At 37.3% G+C, this 27,000-nt stretch overlaps 2 protein-coding genes across 2 annotated transcripts; both read left to right on the plus strand.

The window, feature by feature from the left end:
• The first annotated feature begins 1,683 nt into the window (after positions 1-1,683).
• Positions 1,684-9,897, plus strand: LOC139736205 (cytochrome P450 3A9-like). The gene is made up of 8 exons (XM_071646939.1): positions 1,684-1,773; positions 2,447-2,535; positions 3,696-3,825; positions 5,415-5,588; positions 6,741-6,961; positions 7,731-7,868; positions 8,455-8,617; positions 9,817-9,897. Exons 1-8 carry the CDS (start codon positions 1,696-1,698, stop codon positions 9,895-9,897), a joined length of 1,074 nt encoding a protein of 357 aa, XP_071503040.1. The 5' UTR covers positions 1,684-1,695.
• Positions 9,898-12,592: 2,695 nt separating this feature from the next.
• Positions 12,593-25,790, plus strand: LOC139736227 (cytochrome P450 3A8-like). Its single transcript, XM_071646959.1, has 13 exons — positions 12,593-12,708; positions 14,475-14,568; positions 15,000-15,052; positions 16,412-16,508; positions 17,128-17,244; positions 17,708-17,796; positions 18,284-18,432; positions 19,151-19,287; positions 20,496-20,681; positions 21,465-21,685; positions 22,720-22,857; positions 23,596-23,758; positions 23,986-25,790. Exons 1-13 carry the CDS (start codon positions 12,632-12,634, stop codon positions 24,064-24,066), a joined length of 1,602 nt encoding a protein of 533 aa, XP_071503060.1. The 5' UTR covers positions 12,593-12,631; the 3' UTR covers positions 24,067-25,790.
• The last annotated feature ends 1,210 nt before the right edge of the window (positions 25,791-27,000 follow it).

Here is a 27,000-nt window from a genome sequence, read left to right on the forward strand (position 1 = left end):
GCAATTGTGACAACAAACGGCTTCCTATCTAGTGTTGTAGTCCGCCAAGCTCACGTCTCAGAAAAAAAAAGAGAAGAAAATACCATGAATTACACATAGTGAAACTCTCAGAAGGTGATCATACAATTTTGTTACATTTTTTTAAAATTCCTTTCACCACAAATTCAGTTCCAATGTGTAAAAGAGCTTTCTTTACTCTATTGACAAATACGATATAGGTCTACAATAGTTTTCATCCACAATCATGACAATATTCTCTGTAGTCAGCGCAAGGCATATTATTCTTTGCGACTGGCAATCTAGTCTCTGAAAGGTTGTCACTGGCAGCTCATATAACAACATTGTAATGTCAACGAGACAATATTCAAGCTCCTTCTTCGAAGCAATATTTAGACAGTGGTGCAGCAGAGAATAGCACGCAATATGTTGTTACATTTTGCCTGGAACGAGTATAGTCGTAAAATATTCAAACGCTTTTGGCAAACTACATTTTCAGGCCGAGCAATCGCCAATTTGTTGGACATTATGCTTGGTGACTTACAAATCGATATGTCAAGCTTTGACCGCGAATTGCATACTTTTAACTGATGTATCTATATTCGGCACATGCCTATTATCAATCCAAGATCTTTATCATCTCTTTCTATCTTGTACAAGTTCCCCGTTTGTAGTCTTGTATGAAGATTTATTCATTACCACGAATTATTCTGAAAGCTTGTATCTAGCATGTACGAGAGTATTGCGCAGACATGGATATGTTACAAAATGGCGCGAACATATGAATATATACATTGATATCATTATTATATACAAATATGTTCATCATAACATATATATATATTTATATATATATATATATATCAATTTACATGTGCGTATTTTATTTAGATATTCATGTCTTTATTAATGAATATAATTATATTCATGCATTTATGAACTGAAATAGGTTGTATGACGTTCGTCGTCCTGTCCTAGTCTGTGGCGATCCTGACATGGTCAGGCAAGTCATGATTAAGAGCTTCAACACCTTCGTAAACAGACGGGTAAGGTTTTTTTTTCGTGATGATTATGACTGTGTGTACAGTAGACACCTAGTTCAGTTCAGTTCAGTTACATTTATTTCCGTTAAACCAATATTGCGATCATTTTTTAAACATGCTTGGGCACAGTTTGGTCTATCATCATCTCACTGGATGTGTTGATTGTAGTAGTTGCCTTATAATCCGATTATAACGCTTTTGTAATCAGCGATCTCTGATCTGCCAAAATGTTTTAATAACCTCTCCGTGCATTGAAGGATGTTCGATATTATTTCTGTCTTGTCTCATCTCCTTCAGTGTTTTGTTTTCTTCGTCGTTGTTTGCTTTTTCTGCTGTCACCAGGTATTTCTTTTTGTCTGGATTTAATCGGCGTTTGGTTTCGAGAAGTTTCAAACCTTGTCTAAGTTTGCATTTCCTCTTGTTTCGATCTATATCATGTTGTATTATTTGTCAAGATTCTATATACTACGTACTACCATGCACAATGGCATATCTTTAAGAGAGAAATTAAAGCATAAAACATCTCTTGTGACAACGAATTTCGGCTCACATAATAATTCTAAACTTCTGTAGTTTTACCTTTTTAAAAACATTGAAACTCGGTCTCCACCTGCAGGAGACGCCACTATGCAACAAGGAGTTCGAGGATGCCCTGATGAATCTTAAGGATGACCATTGGCGAGAAGTCCGTAACACGCTGACCCCCACCTTCAGCGGTGCAAAAATGAAACAGGTGTAGCAATCCGCATGTGACTTTCAAATTTCAAATTACCAGTATACGTTTCTAAAAAGTTTATATGATTCAGTCAATTCGAACACTCACAGAAGTCCAACAATCAAATTGAAATGTTCACCAGAAACAAACAATCGCTTCATTAACGGTCTCAGCTTTGCATGAATCATTCCAGAGCGTGGGTGGAATACTAGATCGACTGCTCTATAGAAATGTTGGTGTTGGTCCTATATAAATTGTATTCGTTCTCATAGCATCGATTGAATCAAAGTCATTTTTAAATTTTTTTAATAGTATATAGTGTGAAAATTTCAGAATTATGGTTCATGTAACCTTTGCACAGTCCTTGTATCATAACAGAAGTTTTGATTAGATTTACATCTTTAATTTGATCGGAGAAGCCATTTTAACAATGATGTTAGCAATCTCATTCTTAAGCTTTGTTGTTAGGTTTCTCCTTGAATGGTTGATGACTTTGACAAAAGCATCTATTTGAAATGCAAGCAAGGCTTTAAAAATGCAGCATTTTTAAAAGGTTGATTCAGCAAGGACATTTTGTTCAGCCTTTCATGTATTGACATCTTAACGAAAATCCCCCCTTACAAAAAGGGAAAACTGCAAATCAAGGGAAAATAATCCTCTGGAATTTTCCCGTCTTATTTTCGCTACGTAGATGTCACATCACGTGACTGCAGGGGCTGATAGACTTCTCAGGAACATTGAAAGCTCTCAGAGAACTAAAGGCTACATGGAGTGCAAACAGTAAGCGATGTCAAAATATGAGTGTTTTAATATACGAGGCAAAGACACGAACCGGGGATTTTGTAAAAACTCATTATTGGTACACCTGCTACACTCTTAAAAATAAAATGGTAGATCAACATTTTGAATGTTTCAACACCTCCAATCGTATGGTAAATGTTACATTTAACACTCAAAATGTTAAATTCAACACTCCAAATGTTGAAATACCATTTCAGAAATGGTAAATCCACATTTTGAGTATTGAATTCAACATTTACAAAAAGGTTGGAGGAGGAACAACTTTTAGAATGTTAATTTACCATTTCATGTTTACAGTGTAATTTGCCGTCGTCTCCATTATGTAGATTAATATTCCTTTAAATAAAATGTATTTACGACCAGGATTATGAGATATTGTAACACTCTGTTCACATTCTTAAAGCGTATTTCCTCTCTACTAGAATCAGTGGAACTGTTATCCTGTTTATTGAGAGATAAAAAATAGTGAAAATAGATCTATGGTATTTTGAATCCTGAATGGAGTCACAAATTTGATGACTTTTTGTGTGGTAAATGAATGAGCTGTTCGTTTTATTTATACGAGTAATTTGATTTTTTTTTTTACTTCATTATATGCAGTTGCCCATATTTTGCAACAAACTAAATCATACATTACTGCAAAACAGCATCAAAATCATCAGAATTGATTTGAAATACAGAAAACTAATTACAAAAGTGATACAATGATGCATGAACAGGCAAATAACATAAGGTTTTTATCTAAATAGATGACAGAACCAAAAAGCTTTAAGCCCATAACTAATACGAGTGTGAAATGTGATGTAATTAACCAATATCAGTATAGTCGGTTCTTTCAGTTAAGTGCATGCATAGATTACATAATCTAGAACAAAATTCTTTAGAGTTAGATTATGCATAAAAGATATTCATTTTGCGCTTAGATCATATATCGATAATAACACAAAAAAGTAGGACATGCTTTCGGAGCGTCTGTTGGAAAATGCTACATGACCTGTTGGCATGTACCCTTTACCCCACCCTATGTGGTAATGTCATTAATGATAACTACTGTAGTAAGTGCCGGAGTAACTATACCTTGCCGATTTTGGAGATTATTTCCCTTTCGATTGTTTACACTATACTCCATCGTCTTCCAGATTATACGGGTCCTTTATCATGGACACCATAGCGAGCTGTGCTTTCGGTCTCGAGGTCGATTCCCAGGGTGACCCGGATCATCCGTTTGTAGCCAAGGCCAATAAAGCCTTTAATTTTTCTATTTTCAACGTGGGATTGTTGATAAGCGGTAAGAACAAGCCGAGTTTATAAAAGACAGACAATATGAGCTTTTCCAAGATTGCTCGCCTAAACTTTGGAATTGTGCGGACTTTTCTGTGGTAAGAGTAGATTGATGCTTTCTGTGCAGAATTATAGGTGGGTGCGATTGTTTTTCAAGGAGATTTTTTTCACTGTCAGAGGGTGCGTGATGCTTTGAAGCTACTATAAAAATGGTATAAAGCAAGTTGTTACCGAAGCCATTCTTTTGTGAAATCACTCTAAGCTCTCACACAATAATTTTCTTTTGAATTTGTATGTACAGATAAGTCGATCCTCTCTTTTTTAAATTAATTTGAGATATCTGGGATATATTACTGTTATAACATAACGATGCAATCAGTTGCTATAAAATCTTAATATCGGGGTTGTTTTTTCACTTGAAGTCCCTGAGGGTCTTGACTGTAAGAAGAAACAAGTAGATATCCAGTAAGTTGCCATTTTTTTATCATTTATTCACTTAATTTCAATTGCCAGGTTTTCTGCCCTGGACGTCGCCAATACTGAAGTTTTTCAAGGTTTTCTTGTTCCCTCAAGACTCGATGGACTTTTTTCGCGATGTAATTCAACAAACGGTAGCCATGCGGAAAGCTCCAAATGAAAATAAACAAAAGGCAGGTTTGATCGCTTGAAGCAAACTTTTTTCCTCTAAATGCTTTAATGATTATTTTGCACATTAGTTCATTCCGGAACTTAAATGTACCGCTGCACACGATGTGAAAGATGGGATGATTTCATTTTGCACTTTAATTCACATAATAATTTGGGCAATTTATACACTATATAGAGTATTGAAAATATGATTATGCAATTCAACGATGATTATCTGAGTGATAGTGAGTATTGAAGAAATTTACTTTGCAATAAATTCATATCTACACATCTGGATTAGATAATTAATACGTTGAATGCAATGAGGTCAAAAAGATAAGTAACACAAAAGGAGCAAGAAAAAAGGAGTATGAGAAACAGTCCACAAGTTTTTCATGTCAATGAGAACCAGTTATTATTGTTGACAGCAATGGTCTTGAACATTACAGGTGAACAGAATTATACATAAGTACCCTATATATACTTACTCCAAACAATCCCTAGAGCCGTTTTAAGGCTATAACGTAGAAGTGGGTGTTTTTATTTAGATAGTGAAACCAGTAAATAATTATTTGAATATTCTTTAGAAGAATAAAATGGTACAAATCATCGAATGAATCTCTTCTGGCTCCTTTAACTTTTATCTTCCTTATCGTTAAATAGCTGCCCTCAAATTGCAATCGTATTTGTTTATGTTTGAGTCATACTGTCACAACGGAAGTGGGTATTATGATTTAGATAGCGAAACCAGTATCATTACTTAAATATTTTTAGTAGAACAAAATGGTACGAAATATCGAATGAATCGTTTCTGGCTCTTTCAGCTTTTATCTTCCTTCTTAAAACCTCTGCCCTCAAATCGTACTTTCGTTTGTGTCAAACTGTGGCGAAACCTCAGTTGATCTCTGCTTTCCTTGCATTATACATTGATAAATCAATCCATCTATCAGAGGACAGATTTTCTGCAAATGATAATCGACGCCCAGAAAGGAAGCGAGGGGCAGCTGGAAGCCGGTGATGACGGTGACGTGCATGATAGCGTGTTCAAGGAACACGGAGGTGCTGCTCCGAGTCGCTCGTTGAAGTCAAAGGTCCAACTGTCAGATTCAGAAATGATCGCGCAGGTGAGCGCTCTATAATCTCAGCGTTTGCGTATCACGGTAACAATGGGGAGCTTTAGATTTGAGACGCGGACGTTTAAGACGACGATTGCGTTGGCCGTTCCCCTCTCTCTGCGTCGTGTTGCAAAGTAGCTTTTGATTACGGAATGACACAGCCTATTATACAGTATTACAGAGTACAATGATATTGTAAAATGGCGCCCCCATAGGGTAGTATTGCGTCGAGTAGCTCTCTGCGATGTGAATTTTAAAGCGGACACAAAAATGGCCCAAGGCCCCGTTTTATCAAAATATAAAATCGATTTTAAATTTCCTTACCACACAGGCTGCCAGGCTGCCATAGACTAACAGTTGAAATTAATATAATCAATTTCAACTCTTCATAAAAGAGGGCCCAGAACTGACCAGGCAAACTCAGACGATGCAATTCAAGCAAATCGTACTCACGTGATATGATTTTTTGGAAGAAAAGTTCATAACGGATAAGATTACCTTTTTTTGCCAATCACAAAGACACATTTATCTGTTGATTTTGAAATTTGTAATAAGAGTAAACTTTATGACTGCCCCTTAATCGAAAATTTACCATGTCTACAATGAAGATTTTTTTTCTTCAGTTATAGAAATCCTACTTGTGAAATTTGTCACAGGAATAACGTTTTTGACTGTCAGTGAGTCGATTTTTTTCTGAACAGAGAAGAACAAAGAAAGAAGAAAGAAACCATTTTAGAGAAAATACTTGTTTTGAATAAAAGTTTGGGCAACTTTTCATAGCCTATGAAATTAAATTTCATCCTAAATAGATTTTGAATGATATTGAATATTTTTCTAAAATCAATTTCCTCGGCCTATGAAGCAATTAAACCAACTCTGCTGAGATCGTAAACCACACAAACATTCATTAAAATGCTTTACCAGTTTAGTCATTCTCTCTAATCCATCCACTTTCATTCCGCGTTCTGATACACACGCACACGCACGCACACACACACACACACACACACACACACACACACACATACACACATATATTATGTATATGTATTATCTTGCGCATAAACATACGAACACACATGCATGCGCAAAACTACCTAAAAAGTAGACTCTTTTTAGTGTGTGTCATTTCAACAGTATCTCCTGCCTATTTCTTATCAGGCAATAACCTTCTTCGTCGCCGGCTACGACACGACTGGTTCTCTCCTAATCTTTTCCTCTTACCTACTGGCCCTGCACCCAGACGTACAGGAGAAACTTATCACCGAGATCAACGAGTTACTGCCCTCTAGCGACGATGTCGGTTACACCACCGTCTCGAAGTTACCTTATCTGGATAACGTAATCTGCGAGACTCTGCGGTACTTCCCTCCAGCGGCCCTGTAAGTTCTGGGCCCCATTTCATAAAAGATGTTCGGATGGCAACTCTTGCTGGAATGGCAACTTCCAATGGCAACAGCCAATCAGGAAGCTGGATTCTTGTCGTTGTCATGACAATGTTGCCATGACAATTGCCATTCCAGCAAGAGTTGCTGTCATATCAACTTTTTATGAAACGGGGCCCTGGACAGCTCTTTTCACACACAAACCATGTATGCCATACGATCGTATTTTCGATAATCCAGTGACTTAAGACCGTGAGGTGTATCTACCCATCATCTTTACGCTTCAAAGTATTACGCAATGCCCAATATTCTGGAACTGTCATGGGGTTACATTATGAATTATGTCCATCCGAATTCATGAAAATATCCTTTAAAAAAAAGCCTTGTAAGTCCACTTTAAGCTGCCGTTTAACTGAAGCTGGAATCATTTTATCCGTTGTTGTAGATAAAGTAAAAAAAATCAGAATAAAAGTAAAGGGATAATTAACTAAGGAACACTAAGTCTTGTCGGACTGAACGTTGCATAATTAAAAAAAAAACTACTTTTGAGGGTTATGTAGGATTGTTATGCACGTAATTATCGTTCATTTTTTTATATTAGATATTGTCTGCCCTTTGATTGCCTTGAATGAATATTCGAGCAAAGAGAGAGAGAGAGAGAAAAAAAAAGAAAGGAAGAGCTTGTGCATTCGTTACACAGTGGTTGTTTTTTCAAAGCGTTACAAGAATTCTACGATTTGTTTGCTAATTACCTAATACCTGACAGTGCTGACCGCATATGCAGTGAGACGTTTACCTACAATGGTGTAACCGTGGAAAGGGGTACGCAGGTTGCCATTCCAATCTACACCATTCACCATGATCCGGAGCTGTGGCCCGAACCGGAGAAGTTCGACCCAGATAGGTATGCATGAAGATCACAAAGAGAAGAGACAGTACCAGTAGATTACTCTCGCACCTATATAGGTGTATTACGATCCTATTTGGAATGTAACCCTTTGCTGCATGATAAACGCTACAAAAACACAAACTATTTTTCTTCATGTGCTCACAATGATAGAACAAAGCGAGTTGTTCAGTCGCATGAAATTAAATACTAAAGTGAGAGTCAAAACAATGTAGGCCCTATAGTATACGATGAGAGAGTGCTCGGAAAATTGCCATACTTTCCTCAGTAGTGTAGATCTGCATGCAAAACTGTGACGCAGGACACAGGCTGCTACTTCCAGAATGGTTGTATGGATGCCAGTACAGGGAAGTTCAGGGTTTTATGAAGAACAGCCAGAGAGCCAAAATGAAGTCTATAAAATAGATTAATGATAGCAACAAGGAATGCACACGAGAATAAGAATGAGAGTTTTATGTGGTGTAGAACTGTTTATAAAAAAGTAAGATACAGACCATGTATAATTATTCCTACAGTGTGTCCAGCGATATAAAACAAATGTAAGCAAGTGGGATCCACTCTGTGTACCTCGTTCGTCCGACAGATTCACGAAAGAGAGGCGCGAGAAGCGGCACCCGTTTGCTTGGATCCCATTCGGCGCAGGGCCACGGAACTGCATCGGGATGAGGTTCGCCCTGATGGAGGCCAAGGTAGCACTAGTCAGGGTGCTGCAGAAATACCGCTTTGAGACGTGTCTGCAGACAAAGGTATAACCCTTCTTATTTTGCTTTGATTGATTGAATGGTTGCTCCTATTGACGTCCAAATCAAAAACACAAATAAAATAAATGTTTACACTATAGGGAGATTTAACACCGAGTTAGTTTCCCTTTTATCATCTCAGTCAAGTCATCATTCTTTTTTACATAAGTCCTCCTTCTAATTATGTCCCTATTTGTGTTCTAAACATAACGATGTGTTTATTCTCTCTTTCTCTTGCATTCTTACCAACATAATTACGTATAAAAAATGTTTTGCATTACATTCAATCCAGCTTGTATTTCATCACTTATTTTACATTATGGAATCTAGATTGCTTGCGTCCACGATGGCACGTGCTGTAGTTTTTTTCCCTTTTTCTCCTTTTTTTCCTCTTTTTTCTCTCTTCTTTTTTTCCTTATCTTTCTTTTTCCCTTCCCAATCATTTTGATGTCAGTTGACATCGGTTCGTTTATTTTGTTTTATATTGCTGTCTTGTGTATTTTCTGAGGGTCCCATATCGTACAAGCTCTGCTTCTTAGTGGGACCCTCCACTTTCATCCTCATCCTTAGTCAGGCTGTTAGTTGACTTGTATTATACGCTTTATGTATATATCAACAAAGATGTAATCGCATCTCCTTCTCATTTTCATATACGCACCTTGTCAAATTATGTTCTGCATAAGTATTACAAATATCCTGTACATAGGCAATGTATATAATTTCTTTGTTTATTTGATGGAAGTGAAAATAAAGTTGAATCTTGAATCTTGAAAACACTCCATCGTAGGATTCAAACAGGGGTCGGCAGCTGCATGGTTGGGCGTATATTATGTCTTCAAATTAGATAAAGAATACAACTGGAACATGTTGGGGAGTGTGAGTACATGAAGTACGCTATCGAAACTTTAAGGTCGTTGTGTGTATAGATGATGGGGGCAGGCAGAGGGATCGATACCTTCTATGCAACTCATGAAAAACAGTTTCTTATTACTTTAAAACAACACGATTATTTTGTATACCCCTTTGTCTGTCTCACTACACTACGCCAGTTTTAAGTGTTTATGTGTACAAATCTTCTCTTTGGGTTCTTCACAATTGCTGTTATTGTTTTATATTTTCACTTTGTATATAATTATTCATCATTTTGTGCCTTTTTTTAACGTCGTCGTCTCAAAAAAAAAATGTGGATCGCTGCTTCCTTACAGATTCCGATTGAGCTCGGAAAAGAGGGTCTTATCACTCCGCCGAAGGGCCTGGCGCTGCGCGCCCGTCCACGGACATTTTAGTATACCGCAAAGCAGGAAACATCCTTAGCCACTGAGGGACTCCAGAACGGACTGGGGCCATAGTTTGGTTTCCAGGGACAGTGACACTCCAAGGCCTTTAGCAGTCTAGCTTGGTGTGTTTGGTCACTATCCAATATCCATTCGAAAAATGCATTCCACTGAAAACGCATAATATCTTATGTCAAGATCCTCTCAGTCAAAGGTGCTGTAATTTGTCCATTAAACAATATCATCAGCTGATTATTAAAAACAACATTGCCTATAGATAACACTCTTCATCTTTTGAAATTTCGGCAGATTGCGATTTAATGTGACATGTCCGTATTCTTTGTTCCTGAACCCTTAATCGTAAATGTGATTATCAAAATAAAGTAAACATGATACCCTTTTACCCTTAATTTTGTCTTTCATTTCTTTATCGTTTGTTAGTGTTGATATGAATACAAATTGAATATGCATATGTTTCAAGAATTTGTTATGCACTGTGTAATTTAAACTTTACAGTACAAACCCACTAATACTTACTTACAGGCATTAGTTACTGATTCATAGTTGGTTCCCTCAAACTGCACAAAAGTTCAATCAAACATAAGCCTGGCCATTTTTACCAATTCCATCTAACTTTTAATGAATTATGGCTTTGAATTGTATTTTGTTGATGTTTGCACACTTTGGGCTAGTAATGATATTATATATTGAATTTTGTTATGAAAGGAAACATGAATTAATTTGAATCAAATTAGAACTCAGTTATAAGAATCAAGCCAAGAAGACAGAGAATCATATCTTATAGTGTCACATTCTGCGATAGTCGTGGCTATCTCTCGAGCAGCAATTCAGCACACTGTACTGTGGATATATTATGACTCATCGAATTTGTAGAAACACATTTGACAGTCATTTCTGTTGGGTTGTTGAAATAGAATCTCCTGGTAGAAACGTAGGTAGAAAATCTTACTGACAACAGCAAAACAGAAAAACAACTACAAAGGGCGTATAATCCCCTCAAATCGAACCACGTGATATTGACCTGATGTCAAAGAGTATGAATCAACATAAACCCACTAGAACTTCAATCAAACCACATTCACACACGCCTGCAGTATGCTTTTAAAAACCTAATCCGTGTGAATTGCTTTAAAATAACGACAGCAATAAGTACATTTTTAAAACTCTTTTTAACTTGCTGGCTTGCATTACACCATACACGTATGATCATAGTATTTTTGAGCAATTACACACGAAAAAAAAGATGAATAAATTACAAAATTAATTAAAAAAACTATTCATGCAGAGCAGGATGTGACCAAAATCAAGCAGTGTGTTTAGCAGTATCACTTCTATCTCGTGTAAAATATGTCATACATGTTTTGTCATTAGAATGATTGTCTATAGGATAAGGCATTTGTGTAAACGACTTTACATCAGAAAAGTAAACTAATATTCAGTAGGGCCTCCGGTTAGTGATATCTGAAAGAACAGAATTTTGGCTGCGAATTAAGGAGTGATGTTTGTAGCAGGCAGGGAAAGAGGGCAGGTAGACTGCTACATAAAAGTCCATTGAAATCATATTTTGGAATTGAGTGGAAATTATGTTTTCTTATTTGTCATTCACGGATTGGTAAAACTGCATTGATGAAAGGATTGCAAAAGTTATGATTTACACGCAGACAAGACACACTCGTTTGTAACAGTCAATTAGTTTTAGACTCAGCAGTACAAGTAATATTGTCTCCAAGAGAATTTGGAAGGAACGTTTCCAAAGGAAATTTCCACGACCTTGTTTTATATAGGGTATGTAATGCAATCAGCTATGTGTCGTAAAGTACGTCTCGTATAAGGATTTCGTGTATACGAACATTGCATTGTACATTGAATGTCAGTGAGAACCGTTTCATTAAGAGTAAAGTTTCTCTCGAATTTCGTATGTCAACACGAAATATATTATTGTGATTCTAAAGTGTGATTTCTCTAAATTTGAAACAAAAAATTCGAAGTGGAATTATGTGCTTGTTTGTTCGATTGTTTATTTGTCTGTAGTCTGTTTTGATAGTTGCTTTTGATTTCCAACCAGGGTAAAGCCCTCATTGAAGCCGCACGTCACAGAGATTTTTAAAGACATACAATAAATAAGCAAGGTAGCATACAGAAAACATCCCTGAAAAACATGAATCGCAATGAAATGCGGGATATACAGAATCATAGAAAATTATACACGCCATGAATCAGAAATGTAGATAGCCATCTAAAACAACAGTGATAAGCGCTAACTGGCGGTAACTGTCAATATGCGTAGAATAGTAGTCTACAGTCATGGTTGGTTATATTTTAGCAGTGTCGCATAAGTTGACAAAAGAGAGAACAATAAAGGAATATTATGGCCTCCATAAGCTGGTGTTTTTATGATTTTATGTTGGTTGTGAGAGTGTGAAGGTCAAAGTCCACAGGCTATATGTATAGGGACGAGAATTACTTCGTAGGGAAATAATCTGTGTGTTTAGTATCGGTTCAGTGCACTGTTCGCGTTGAGGAAGTGACTCGTGTGACTCGACTGACGCTGCTGTGTGATTTCTCTATGAGTGCAGGGGAATCCCCCTTTATCTAAAGAGTGCATTCATTTCTGTGTGTGCACATCAAGCCCGACAAGTGCTTGAACACCCGCCATTGATTTGGTCAAAATCTGGGGTTCCTGCTCTGGTTTGGTTGTTTATGTGCATGCAGTGCAGCAGTAGACATGGAACTCCAGGTGTCTGGTCTATCTCTGTCCCCGACGTGGGTTCTTGCTATTGGATCGGTTGTTTTATTCCTCTTGTAAGTATTCAACTTAAATTTTTGCTGGGAGAGGCTCACAACTTTGTGTAAACTTGTGGATTACTTTTATTTAATTGAATTGAATTGATATGGGTTTACTGATGGAAGATAAGCAGCCCAGAGATTGAAATACATTCACTTTACAATGAAAACGTAAAAATCACAACTTGTAACAATACATTGGCTATTTACAATTCACAAATGTGCATCATTGATGTTTATAGTTGTCATGATGATGCAATGGGAGGAAGACATGGATGTATCGATCTGTGTAAACCGACTTGTCTACAGTCGAAGTGTGCTGGACTGAGAGTGTAATGTGCTTTCGTTTCTGAAGTATTCACCAAACCGGGGAGGGAGTGTAAAGCAGTGTATACGCAGCCAACGTTTTTTCTTTTCTTTCTTTCCCATATACTGTGTTATCTCTGCGATGCCTGTCTTCACCCATTGTGTAAAACTAGGAACCCATTACTGATTAGGGTTAGGACAATGTCAGACTGTCTGAAAGAGCAGTGTTAATAATGGAGAGGCTGCTCGATGATACGGGACAATATTGTAGGCCTATTATAGCAAATAACTGTTCAATATATATACGCGCATAATGTCTTTGACCACATAATATGACCGCGTAGGCACTACTTCCTTTTTGTGTCATGAGGACAATTTATGACCTCACAACCGATTCCGCGGGAGGAACACTCCACAGAATAGGAAGCTTGAAGTGCCATTCTACCTGACATGGCGAGATACTTCATCTTGTCAAGTCGACTTAATAATATTCATATCATATCGACGTGTCAAGGTATACTGTAACTTACCATGTCGACATACCAACTTTAATAGTCGACATGGTGACATACATTATCTAGCCAAGTCGACTTCCCAAAACATGTTGACATGTATTTATTTAGAAGTCGACTTGTCCAGATAGTTCATGTCCCCATGTCGACATACACTTTTTTGGGATGTTGACTTGGCAAGATAACCTATATCGCCATGTACACTTGTAAAAATTGATAAGTCAATATGGTAACTTATATATCTTGACATGTCGACATGAAATGAATATCAAAATCGATGTGGCAAGATGCAGTATCAAGCCGTGTCGTCAAGTAGAATGCCACTTAAAAGATTCCGTAACAGCAGGAACATTCTCCACCACTATCTGCTCTATTGTTAGTGTCTAGTTTATACATATAAACGACCATCTGCATGAGTTTTTGCATTTTCCATTCCTTTCTGTCTTGTCCCAGCTCTATCTAAGCTTTCAAATGATTTTATGCAGCCTAGAAGTTGTTCCGCTTAATAAATTGAGAAAAAAAAATCAAGTATCAAACGGAAGCAAGGTCTGTCACCAGAAAAATCCAGTTTTGAAAAGTATAACGCTTTTGAATGCTTTATCACATAATGATATGTAATTTCTCCACAGTCAACGAAAACTCCCTAATTTACATTTTTTTTTGATTTCCTTGTGTTTAGGCTTGTACAGGGTATCTCAGTGACTCGTCTCAAAAAACAAACACACACGTACAGTTTGTGCGTGTGGCCTAATTAATCAATTCACGTGAGTTACACACAGTCTTCCACCTTCATCCTGTGGGGTCGCAGCTTTTAACGGTTGAGTGTGCATTTACTTTTAATTCTAAAAAACGATACGAAACGAGATATGCAATAATACAATGAGAGCAAGTTTTTTATGCAATGGTCAATATTATGTTTAGCTAAACACCCGTTATACTCCTTTCTTAATTGATTTACCATTACAGGTACGATTACTGGTGCCGTGGCTACTGGCGGAGACGAGGCGTGGCTTCGGTGCCTTCCTTGCCCATCATTGGCAATCTCAGGGATTTCACACAGGTACCTCACGACCACGATTAGAAATTTTATATAAAAACATTTAAATGTTACGAAGCCTTTCAGCTACTCTTGGAACTCTTTGGTATAGGATTTCAGGATTCTAGGTACTCAAACAAAAAATTCCTATAGGTCAAATCGTTTCTCTTTGACCGAAGGTATGTATATATATATATATATATATATATATATATTTGAGAGAACCTGATAGATGTAATTTTGTTAATGAATTTAATTTGCTGTGTAAAACACTTAACTGCAATTATTCTACTTCTATGGTAAGAGTTTCACTAGCTATAAGAATTGCCAATCTCTCACGTAAACAAGATCTTCAAAGACATACCATTTCTCTTTCCGGTAGACCCCTGTCAAGCTGTTTTAGAACTAAAATACCTCTGCCTATATAACCTGTAATTTGTATCCTTTTTTTTCAGGGTATTGCATCTGCGCATGTTTGCTTCGCAAAAGAACATGGCCGAGTTTACGGGTAGGTTGGCCAGACACTATTACATGTCAACAGACGACCTCGTTTATTGTAGTGCGCACACTCAATTCTGAGGAAAAGACCATGAATAGCATTGTTATGCTGATGATTCGCTCTGTTGAAAACTGCGATCAAAAATTTTATACAACAGCTTGCACAACAGTCGTAATCGGTGCAATGTAATGTTTATATTTGTGCGACTTGCTATATGTGATCTCTTAAAAAGTTTTGTAGTTGTTACCACCAGATCATCACCGCAGTTTATAGACGCTCCATTGTCATTCTCCCTGTTTGATAATCTATTATACCTGGGGACAGTTTATAGTCACGTCCGATATGTGCCAAATTGACACTTTTTGCATCAAACAAGTCTTGCCGTAAGAAATATACGCCTTTTGAATAAGATATTCAGCTTCATTCCCTTCCAAGCCATCTCACATTAGTCTGTTATTAGTCACATTAGTCATCTCTGATTAGTTCATAACGGACAGTGTCAGGCGATAATTTTTGAAAGAGATTGAACATTTTGATGTAAAATAACTTGTATCAAATGTTGTATGTTTTCTAATTGTCAACATAATTTCCACCCCACAGCTTGTCTTAATTGCAATCGGCTTGAGATTATATATATATATATTCGATCTCATTAAATACAAGTATGGACTGCTTTTCGCGGGATTGTTTATCATTTCGATCCCAACTCCATGCTATGATCCCAGGAACTTTATACTCCGATGGTCATAGCATCTACTTGAGATTCCAAGCCTCGAATAAAGGCAATCTATATCTTTTTACATACTGAATAGAATCAACTGAAATTTGTCTCGGTCTATCGTTATTTCGCTGGCCAGTTCACATATCAGACCCTGACATAGAAGGGAGGGGAGGCTAATAGCATTATTGGGCAGTTAGAGTACTGTGAAGATGCAAATAATTGTTGAATTTATGCCTCCGATTTTAGCCAATTAGGATCGAGAATTCATCAAATGAGGTAGGCCTATATGATAGTGCGTATGATAGTTTCTACACAAATAAATTCAAAGTGGGCCCTACGTCTCTATAACTAAGTCTTATACGATAAAACAACACACAAGCGCACTTACACACCCTCACCACTCTATAGTTATATTGTTTCTATGTAATGACACTACCTGAACCATGATTGTGTGTATCTGTATGATATGCACAGTAAACGTGATGTGCACACAAAGAGACATGTTATATACGTATAGGCCTATCTATATTTGTATATTCATCATCTACATATTCATATTCATGTATAATAATTATCTATATAACATACTAAGTAACGTGTTAAGAAAAATAATTTGTGTTCACTTTTCTATCCATGAACTAATATAGGTTCTATGACGTTCGTCGTCCTGTGCTAGTCTGTGGCGACCCTGACATGGCCAGGCAGGTCATGATTAAGAGCTTCAATTCCTTCGTGAACAGACGAGTAAGTTTGCTCGTTCATTTATTTACATATATATAATATATATATATATATATATATATATATATATATATACATATACAATGTATTCATTTATCTATGAACTAATGTAGTCTGTATTTCTAGTCTGTGGAGACCCTGGCATGGCCATGCAGGTCATGATTAAGAGCTTCATATATGTATATATATATATATATATATATATATATATATATACAATGTATATATATATATTATACGGTTATCTAGCGCTTATCTTATTTCAGTGGAAGTGTTCCTTTAAACATTATTTTAGAGATGAACATTTATAGCAATTCACTGCACAGTTTGTTCTTCACAAAATACATGTTAAGTAAACCTATATTCTGTGCTACTCTCCTTAAAATTGTTATTTTTTTCTTCGTCGTTTTCTTTGAACAAAACAATTAGTCTTTCCTCTCGTTTTGCTCTGTTACACTCGTTCAACAGTGTTTACCATCAGAACCATGACATTTCTAAAAGAGGAACAAAAATTGTTGATCTCGTGAAGTTTAATTTTTTGACAATATCTTTTGCCTTTATCTCTCTAACTCTGGTTGCCTTTTGCCATTCCCAACCTCCGGGCCAATTCTTGAACCTGCAGACGACAGCACTATGCAACAAGGAGTTCGAGGATGCCCTGAGGAACCTGAAGGATGACCATTGGCGAGACGTTCGTAATACTCTGACGTCTACCTTCAGCGGTGCAAAAATGAAACAGGTGCAGCAACGCGTACTGGTATCTGAATTTGAAATCTTCGTCATATCCTGTGCAAGACTGTCTCGATTTCCCCGTTAACATGTCCGTAAAAACTGACGACTTATATACACTCACAAGACCACATCAAGCACAATATATTTAAGTGGCAAAAAAAACCTCCAAATAATTACTTTATAACCATAATTTCAGGCTGACATGAACCACTACAAAGCAAAGCCGAAGTGACATTAAAAATTGGATTGATCCTTGGTGCTTGCATGCACATTATATTGATGTATTCATTCAAGCGATATGAAAGCTGGAACGAATAAAATCATGATACGTATCGTTTTAGTTTTGCACTGTGTCTTTACAATGTAATTATTACGGTAAAAGTTACAACTTTCCTTCTCAAAGCCTTCTTTTTTTAACATTCTTGACGTTTCAACTAAAGTTCCTTGTCTATGTTTTTTTTTCTTTGTAGATGTCACACCACGTAACAGTTGGGGCCGATAGACTGCTGCGGAACATTGAAAATTCTCAGAGAACTAATGGCTACATTGAATGTAAACAGTAAGTAGTGTTACGTTTAAGAATGATGGCGTCTGTCTTGTCTTTTTTGGTGTTCAAGAGGCAATATTGCAAGATCGGCGTGATTGGAGATACTGTTCCAAGCATTATTGATGCACCTGCAAATCCATCATTTTGTCCCATGCGGGAATTCCATTCGCGATTCCAAAGGAAGACTACTATAATTAGTGAGCCGGAGTTTGTGGTCACGTGACTGCCATGCCAATAATGTAGAATTCAATTCATGTTTCGGACGCAGAATGACTGAAGTGCGTTTTTGTCTTTTTTGTGTGTTTTTTTTTTTGTGCACGTGAATTCTGCTGAACTCTTTTTTCTTATCTTACGGGAAGAAACAATTGTCCAGTCTGGTATCTCGAGAGGATAAAATAGAGAAAATAATATCATACAAATTGCACTGTAGTTTCGGATGGCGATGCAAGAAGGTTGAATTGTTAAAGTGTGTTTTGCACCATATTCAATTTTCTTCGAGATTATACGGGTCCTTCATCATGGACACCATAGCGAGCTGCGCGTTCGGTCTCGAGGTCGACTCCCAGGGTGACCAGGATCATCCATTTGTCGCCATGGCCACGAAAGCCTTCCATTTCACTCCTTTCAATGTGGGACTGCTGATAAGCGGTAAGAAGTTGAAGTCTGTTGTAGGGGCCGGCGATATAGATCACTTTTCGAGAGATCTCGCGTGACCTTTGACCTTTGGTACCGTGAGCACATATCACTGAAAGGAATGGATGGAGAGATTTTACAAAGAATTTAGCAAGTGTGTGGTTTTTTTTTTCTATTACAGTTTTTCCACTTTCAGATTGTGAGTAATATGGTAATGTGGATGTTTTTCATAAGATGGAAGAGGAGAGAATTCGCTGAGATTTGTGGGTATTGCGTTGGTGCTTTCGTTTCTATAGTGATACTGTGACAACCGCGCAATTCGTTTCCACTTGTTGGTTCATGATGTGACTGACAGGTTTTTATTGCTCCTATATAAACTGAAAAGATATGGCAGATTGTCTCTGCATGAAGTCATTCTCTATGTTTGAATCTCTCACAGTTCTCACCACAACAACAAAGAAAACGACAAAAAATATACCGCAAGTCTTTATTGAGGTCTTACATGAACTCTGTGATGTCAACTTCTTGTTATTTTGAAATCGCTACGAATTCTCTAAAACAAAGGAATAAAGAGAAATTTGAAGATACACAGGAAGCTGCCATTAATTTCTTTGATACTCATTATCATTAGTATTTTCATATCCTTATGATTATTAGTACTAATATTATCATAATGATAATCACTATTGCGTTGTTCTTATCATCATCGCTATCTCATTATTGAAATCCCAAGGAGTTCTGCCATGGACATCGTCATTATTGAAGTTTTTCAAGATTTTCTTGCTTCCTCAAGACGCGATGGAGTTTTTCCGTGATGTAACGCAGCAAACCATGGCAATGAGAAAAGCTCCGAACAAAGACAAGCAAAAGGTAGAGTTGTTTGCTTGTAGCACGAGATTGTAATGCTTTAACCATTTCTGTGCCAGGGAATTTGAACAGTGCATACAATGCTCTTGGATTTTTTTTACCAGTTGGCATGCACAGGATAAAAAAAAGGATTAACCACCTTTTAGAGAGTTCTACTTTTTTACATATTCCACTGTATAGTTAGTGATATAATGATTGCACTAAGACATTTTAAAGTAATTGTATGATACTCGGTATTCAAGAGACCTTTGGTTAGTAAACTGAAAAAAAACCTCATACCGGCACGTCTGAAGTAGATTATCAGCAAGTGAAATACATTAGTGTCAAAATATGAAGTTGAAATCGAAAGAGTGTGTATGTATGTGTGTGTGAGAGAGAGAGAGACAGAGAGGAGGAGGAGAGAGAGAGACAGACAGAGACTGTTCAATAAGCTTCGCTTGTAAGTGTAACAAGTGCAGCTTCACGACGGAAGTGCCAAACATTACATGAGAGTATATTCTATATGTAGTAATACAGAATACCCTTAATGAATGTTCAGAATAGTTCGTAATATAATTTAACAAAGTTGCTGATGTCTCGATTTGATGAGATATTGGGGAAACCGATACTTATGAGGATAAGAGCTTCATTTTTCTTGGAGGCACTAAAGAGATTGATTGCAATTAAAGAAATAACCTGAGCAAAACTCGCAACATGTCAAAGACAGCAGAATCGTGTATTTTGTTTGCAGTCGTGACACGTATTATACAGGGCCTATCAAAAAAAAAGTGACACTTTTAAAAAAATTGTCTAATTTACATTTCAAAATATTTGGAAGATTTTTTTCATATTTATGGATACCCAATAGTCTCATCTATCAAGTGCAATCAACAAAACAAATTTTTGTTTCAAAAGTGTAACTTTCTTTTGATACGCCCTGTAGAGTATAGATATCATTATTTGAATCAGTTTTAGGTAGAAAACGAGGAAATATGCATGGTTTGAAATATAAAAAGAGCCACTGCTTTCTTTCCCATCTTTTATCTTCTCGCATTAGATCGCAGTTCTTCAATTCGCACGCTTTAGTATATTATGATTGTGTCAAACTGTGGCGTAAACTGCAATGCGATCAACATGTAAATCTTAGCTAATTGTCTTGGGAACTTTCTACAAGATAGCACGACTGTCTTTAATGTCGTTATGTTTGCATTAAATACCAATCTATTTACCAGAGAGCAGACTTTCTTCAAATGATGATCGAAGCCCAAATAGGAAGCGAGGGGTCGGAGGGAGACGATGACGAAACTGGACACGAAGTCGACGTGCATGATAGCGTGTTCAAGGGACATGAAAGTGGGGAACGAAGTCGCTCGATGAGATCAAAGATCAAACTGACAGATTCAGAAATTATAGCCCAGGTGAATCTTCTCATTTCAGCGTTGGTTGTCATGATGCCCATGTTCGATCCCACCTCGGAGTAATAACTTTAATTTGAAAGGATAATGCGTCACGTTCTCTCGGAACTACAATACTACTACTACTACCAATAATAATAGTGATAATGATAATAATGATAATAATAATAATTATTATTATTAGTAGTAGTATTAGTAGTAGTATTAGTAGTAGTATTAGTAGTAGTAGTAGTAGTAGTATCATTATATCGTTATTAACAATAATAGTATAATAATGATAAAAATGATAAATAACTAGATAGACACCGATTGTGAGACGTTTCATATCGGTCATAGAGTAGCTGTCATTATTTTGCTCAACATTATAAAAATGGAAATAAGCAAAGATGAGAAACACGATTTAACATCCTAGGAAAGAGAGTTTTGTCCAGAGTAAATGAATGTGCCATTGATTCAGATAGTTCATTAATTCAATCTGTATCAAGGTGAAATATGAATATCGAAGAACATTAATAATCTCCATTAAATTCACTTCTAACATAATTTGGAACTCCGATATCAAGACATGATGCAACGGCGAGTTCCACTAGTCCCGCCACACATACACATATGGACACATACAATATGCTGGCTCGAAAGAATGCAGTCACAAACAGTCTTTGCAAGCAAAAGAAATAATTACAGAGACATAACAAAGGCATGCACAAAGCTATCCAAAAAAAAAAGAAGAGACGTTATTTCCACACTTATTTCAAGTGTCAGATTTGCTTTTGTCTTTCATATCAGGCGATAATCTTTTTCGTCGCCGGCTACGACACGACTGGCTCCCTCCTCATCTATTCCTCTTACCTACTGGCCCTGCATCCAGACGTACAGGAGAAACTCATCACCGAGATCGACGAATTGCTGCCCTCCAGCAACGACGTCGACTACACCACCGTCTCGAAATTATCCTACCTGGATAACGTCATATGCGAGACTCTGAGATGTTTTCCTCCGGTGGTTCGGTAAGTATTAAGCAGAATGATCACTTCACAGACAAACCAGATAGAAACTAATGATAGAATCAACACAATACGTACCAATTTCTAGTGTTATTAGGGTCAAGTCATACAACACATCTTCATTTCTCCTCGCAAAGTGTTCATGAATATCATCATCACCATCACGCAGCTGTCTCGGCCCGACGGCCCCGGTTCATGTAAGCATGCATGCAGCCGGCACTCCAGTCGGCATCAACAGCGGCGTCTTGGTTTTTACCTCCTGCGTCGGGATCAAATCCCCTAAATCTCGGTCATCCTCATGATTGTTTGAATTTGATGAATCAGTATCGTCTTCTCCTTCCTCCTCTTTGTTGATCAGATTGTATAAGAATATTGTCATCCATTCTTCTTCGGTTTACGAACGCAAGCAAGAGGGGTGAGATAGTTTGGGATCGAGCTACCATGCACAAATTCTTAAAGAAGGAAAGCGCGCACTACTGGTCTTTGGAGCGCGCAGCTGATTGGAGGAGAGCGTTTTCGACAGTTTTGAAGTCATAGAAATTAGGCCGATATTCTCAGGGAATGTCGGTCCGACTCGAAGACACGTATTTGATTAATCAATCATAATTAATTATCGTTTTGGATAGCAATGTTATTAACAAAAATGGGGGTATGACATTTCCTGTGCGAACATAACAAATTTGAGAAAATTGAAAATCATAGAAGTTTATCTGTTCTTGTCATGGGCATCGAGTTCCTTTTTTTTAAATTACTGTGACCTAATCATAAGCTGACCACACTATGCTCCATATTGTATTTCCGATAGTATGAAAGCCGTTTAGGTAATATCATTTTTTTATGTGCTTCTCTTAGTAGGCATTTTACTATACTACAAAACGGCATCTGAGGATGTTGCTATACATGCATTAGAGTTGCTGTTCATCTTGTGGTGTTTGAATATTCGAGTAAATATTGGAAACTTGTACATTCGTTTCATCATGGTCTGTGATACGTTACAAATTCTGCATTTCGTTTGCTTATCACCTAATATTTGTCAGCCTTGACCGCATGTGCAATGAGACATTTACCTACAATGGGGTAACCGTGGAAAGGGGCACGCAGGTTGTCATTCCGATGTACGCCATTCACCATGATCCGGAGCTGTGGCCCGAACCCGAGAAGTTCGACCCGAATAGGTGCGTAAAGACTACTCAAACATGCGAAAGCGATTACTAGTGTTATAGTTGTAATACTTGATATATGCCGGGTAACACTTTTGTGTTCATCTGTGTTTGATACGGGATGCAGCAGATCCTAACCTTCTTTTTTTCTTTTGCTCACATCAATCGAATGCGAGTTCGTTTGCCTCAGTTTGTCAGTGGCATGGATGTCAATGCGAAATTTTAGTACATTCATAATTTGTACGCCAAAAAATAACGGTATTTTGTACTTTGTTAATGAAATTGCAGAACGTTGATGTATTTGAAAAAATGGCATACAAAGAATAAATTAATCAAATCAAATCAAATCGAATCAAACAATGTTTACTATAATACAGTAATCTTGAAAGATTCGAAACAAGAAATTAATGCAAAGCTTAGATGCAGAACAAAGCCCACTATATTTTCAGGATACTCATTTAGATGTCAATGTACGTTTAGACATTTTTTTGGTTTTTTTTTCAGTGCTGAGTGTAAAAAACAAAACAAAAACGAAAAAACGAAAAACGAAACGTAGAACACAAACACTGAGTACAAGTTTTAATAGTGAACGCGAAAATCGAGATTCGATTTTTTTTTTTTTTTTTTTTAGGCGTTGAGCTGGTTGGAGGAAATAAGGTGGGAATCATAAATGATTGGATATAGTGTTAAGAAGAATTAGAAATTGCAAGCATATCCATGAGCTCGATTCTGTGTGTCTCGTTCGTCTGACAGATTCACGAAAGAGAGGCGCGAGAAGCGGCACCCGTTTGCTTGGATCCCGTTCGGCGCAGGGCCACGGAACTGCATCGGGATGAGGTTCGCCCTGATGGAGGCCAAGGTAGCCCTCGTCAGGGTGCTGCAGAAATACCGCTTTGAGACGTGTCTACAGACAAAGGTAAATGAATCATGCCGTATACGACAAAGGCAGACAGAATCTTGTCCTTGTACTGCCAGGAGTAGAAAATATCGTCACGGTATAGGTTACATGTAAGATAATCCCATACGCCATTGTTCATCATGATTTTCAAATTAATCTACTTGTTCTATCTTGATGCATAATACAATAAAGTACAACTTGCCAGTTCGATCAAATAGTTTTCAAACTGAATTGCTTCCCTACAGATTCCGGTTGAGATCGGGAAGGCGGGTCTAATCACCCCGTCGAAGGGTATGGCGTTGCGCGTCAACCAAAGGATCATGTAGCCAACACGCAAACCGGCCAACGACCTTACCTAGCGACTGTGGGTCATCGGAACGGATCTGGGGCCAAATTCGTTTGAGTTTCAGACAGGGATATCGGCATTCAGGCTTTTTCATTATCATTATCCACCAGGAAACTGTACAAATGCATGTCTCTACTGATACAGTCATATTTGCCAATATCCTCTCTGTCAGCGCCGCTGTGATTTGCGCATTAAAGGAATAAAACGATTTGGTTATTTTGAGAAGGGGTAGCTATATCAGATGTGTCATAATAATTTACAACATCACCTGATGCGATCAAACTTCTCGGCAAAAGAATTTTCGGGCTTTAATTGGTTCTGAAGAGGTCCTCAACCTCTCCTTAGGACTGGTCTTCAGTGATTTCTAGCCCTAGCCATGAGGATTTTTGGTCGGCAACCAGTCATTGCTGCTACCAAGATCTTTATGTAGAGCGTCTGCGTGTATGTGCCAGGACACTATGAATGCTTGCTGCAGCCTTGAAGTCCGACTGCTTGAAGACATCTCAGTTGGATGCCAAGCCATGCACTCTAAAGTTCACCCGTATGAACTTCAGACGACATCAAGAATACCTTGCAGAATGATGGAAAATAATGTCTTGTAGTTGTGATAGGGCAAAGCAGTTTCTGAATTTCGTCATATGGACAAGACCTACTCAAGACGTGAAACCCCAAACAGATCTTGACTGTTTGGAAAATGTCTCGCATGTTATATCCCGCTGTAAGCAGCGAAGTATATCCAATCATTTTTGACAAAGGATTATCCGCAAACTGTTCGCGTACTTCTTGAGACATTCTTACGAACGTTTGGTGCATGTTTCTACATGGTATGGTGCTACACATCAAACAATAGCAGGAAAATTTCAAAAAAAAAATATAAAGAGAATCAAATTAACATTATAATAAAGTTACAGAATATATGCTTAAATCAGTCCAGAATATTTATGATTGACAATTAAGATGATGTGTGGATGAATCTACACACTGCATGCCTTGTGATTGTAGGTCGTAAGAAAAGAAAAGTCGGGAAACACACATACACGTAATACAACAACAAAAAGAACCAACAAACAACAGTGAAATTAAAGGGGAAGAGAGAGACAAAGATGAAAGAGAATAGAACAAATCTGACTTCAACTCAAGACAATAAGAAGTATCCAACACAACTATTTAGGCATGATAAAATTGAAATGCGACAAAGACACAGAATGTTACATGCAATGCACAAAATTGCTCATGGAGTCAAAGGCTCTGTTATAGAAATAATCTTTGTCGATGCACCATGTTAAATATTTGAGATATGCCAGTTTTTTAGTTTAACTATACTTTTAAACGCAGAAGTGTACAATACAAAAGGAGTAAAGAGTGGACTGAAAATCCAGATGACATGAAGATTTTCAGCTTTAATAATTTCAGGTTCCCTTAGAAAAACAGCGGCAGTTGCAGTCTAATGTCTACAACACACCAAAGATAATTCCTGTTTATAAAGCTTGATATATGCGTTTGTGATGAGTACTATCGTTGTTTTTGTTTTATGTCAGTCTGTTGTGCCTGTTTGTATTCTCTACATGATCTGAATATATATCTTTCTCTACATATGATTTTTTGTTTGTATTTTGTACTCTGAATTAATTGTGGTGTATTTCTATTGTTACACTGTATGCACGGACTTGCAATCATTACCACTGGCTGAGCAAGTCACTCTTACCACCGTGTTGAAATAAAATGAAAATAACAATAAAATTAAATTCCGACTCAACAATAGTTTTATTTCTGATAACTTCGGGAGAAGACAGAGTATTTCAGTGCAAAATCTTCACTCCCTTTAAATTCAACTGATCATATTGAGGCATGTCCGACATAGCAACAAGTAGTACAAGTTTGTATAACTATGCAAACTTGATTCCAACAACTGAATTTCATTTAAGAAAAGCAGGTTAATGGAATAACTCGTCTCTAACAATGTCTAAGTTCCCACGAATGACACATCCATAAATTTGAATACATTATACAATAACTGCCTATTGACTGATCGGGGGTTAGCAATCTCCTTTGTGTAACTATTCAAATGGAACTCAAGGGCCCTGTTTTATGAAGACTTATAATTGATTATACAGTTGATTTCTGTCATAAGTTTATGGCAGCCCATGTGGTAAGGAAATTCATAATCGATTACATCTTTTGATAAAACGGGGCGGGGGGGGGGGGTTCATCAACGTTTGTGACAAATGTCAACGCTGACAATTTCAGCAAAATCCTTGATTTTGATTGGCTGAGATGCTCTGGTCACTGACTGTTACTATGGTGATTCAAGTTGTCAGCGCTGACAAACGTTGATGAAACACCCCCAGATCTATAATCCTTTTTGACTGACGTGTAACGCCAAGAAAAAAATAACAACGACAACAGCAACAACTATAATCCTTCCCTCCATGACACAAATATTCATAATGTGAATGACGCACCTCAAACACAACAACAACAACAACAACAACAACTGACGTCAATTCGTCGCATCCAGTCGTCCAGTTCACCTTTAAGGCGTCACGCACCGCTGAACGAATAGAGTCCAGGAATTCTTTTCCCTTTATGCATGGCTTTAAGACTGCGTCAGCAATGAATGCTTTGCCGTCTTGCTTTCTTGGGGTTAGCACAATGGTGGGTCATCGGACTCTAGGCCTACCTTGTACACTGTATTCAAACATGTAGCAAATACACCAGCATATTGAATATACTCTGCATTGTGAATTATATATACATATACATGCAAAAAAAAATCGTCATTAATATTCGTATTTCATGGTATATGGTACAGTATATTAGTGGCAGTTGATAACACAAGGCAAGTTGCGTCTTCTGACATTATGTTTACAATACAGTGGGAAGAAAAGGTAAAGGTGTGTTTACAATGTGTTGG

This window comes from Diadema antillarum, unplaced genomic scaffold, assembly GCF_040938485.1.
Source record: "Diadema antillarum isolate AM-2024a unplaced genomic scaffold, OU_Dant_1.0 seq00000633_RagTag, whole genome shotgun sequence".
Lineage (NCBI taxonomy): Eukaryota > Metazoa > Echinodermata > Echinoidea > Diadematoida > Diadematidae > Diadema > Diadema antillarum.

Coding starts and splice junctions, on each gene's coding strand:
- LOC139736205 (XM_071646939.1), top strand. CDS start 1,696: ATGAATCTTAAGGATGACCATTGGCGAGAAGTCCGTAACACGCTGACC. Junction 5,589..6,740: donor ATTCAGAAATGATCGCGCAG/GTGAGCGCTCTA, acceptor ATTTCTTATCAG/GCAATAACCTTCTTCGTCGC. Junction 7,869..8,454: donor GAGAAGTTCGACCCAGATAG/GTATGCATGAAG, acceptor TTCGTCCGACAG/ATTCACGAAAGAGAGGCGCG.
- LOC139736227 (XM_071646959.1), top strand. CDS start 12,632: ATGGAACTCCAGGTGTCTGGTCTATCTCTGTCCCCGACGTGGGTTCTT. Junction 14,569..14,999: donor ATCTCAGGGATTTCACACAG/GTACCTCACGAC, acceptor CTTTTTTTTCAG/GGTATTGCATCTGCGCATGT. Junction 16,509..17,127: donor ATTCCTTCGTGAACAGACGA/GTAAGTTTGCTC, acceptor TTGAACCTGCAG/ACGACAGCACTATGCAACAA.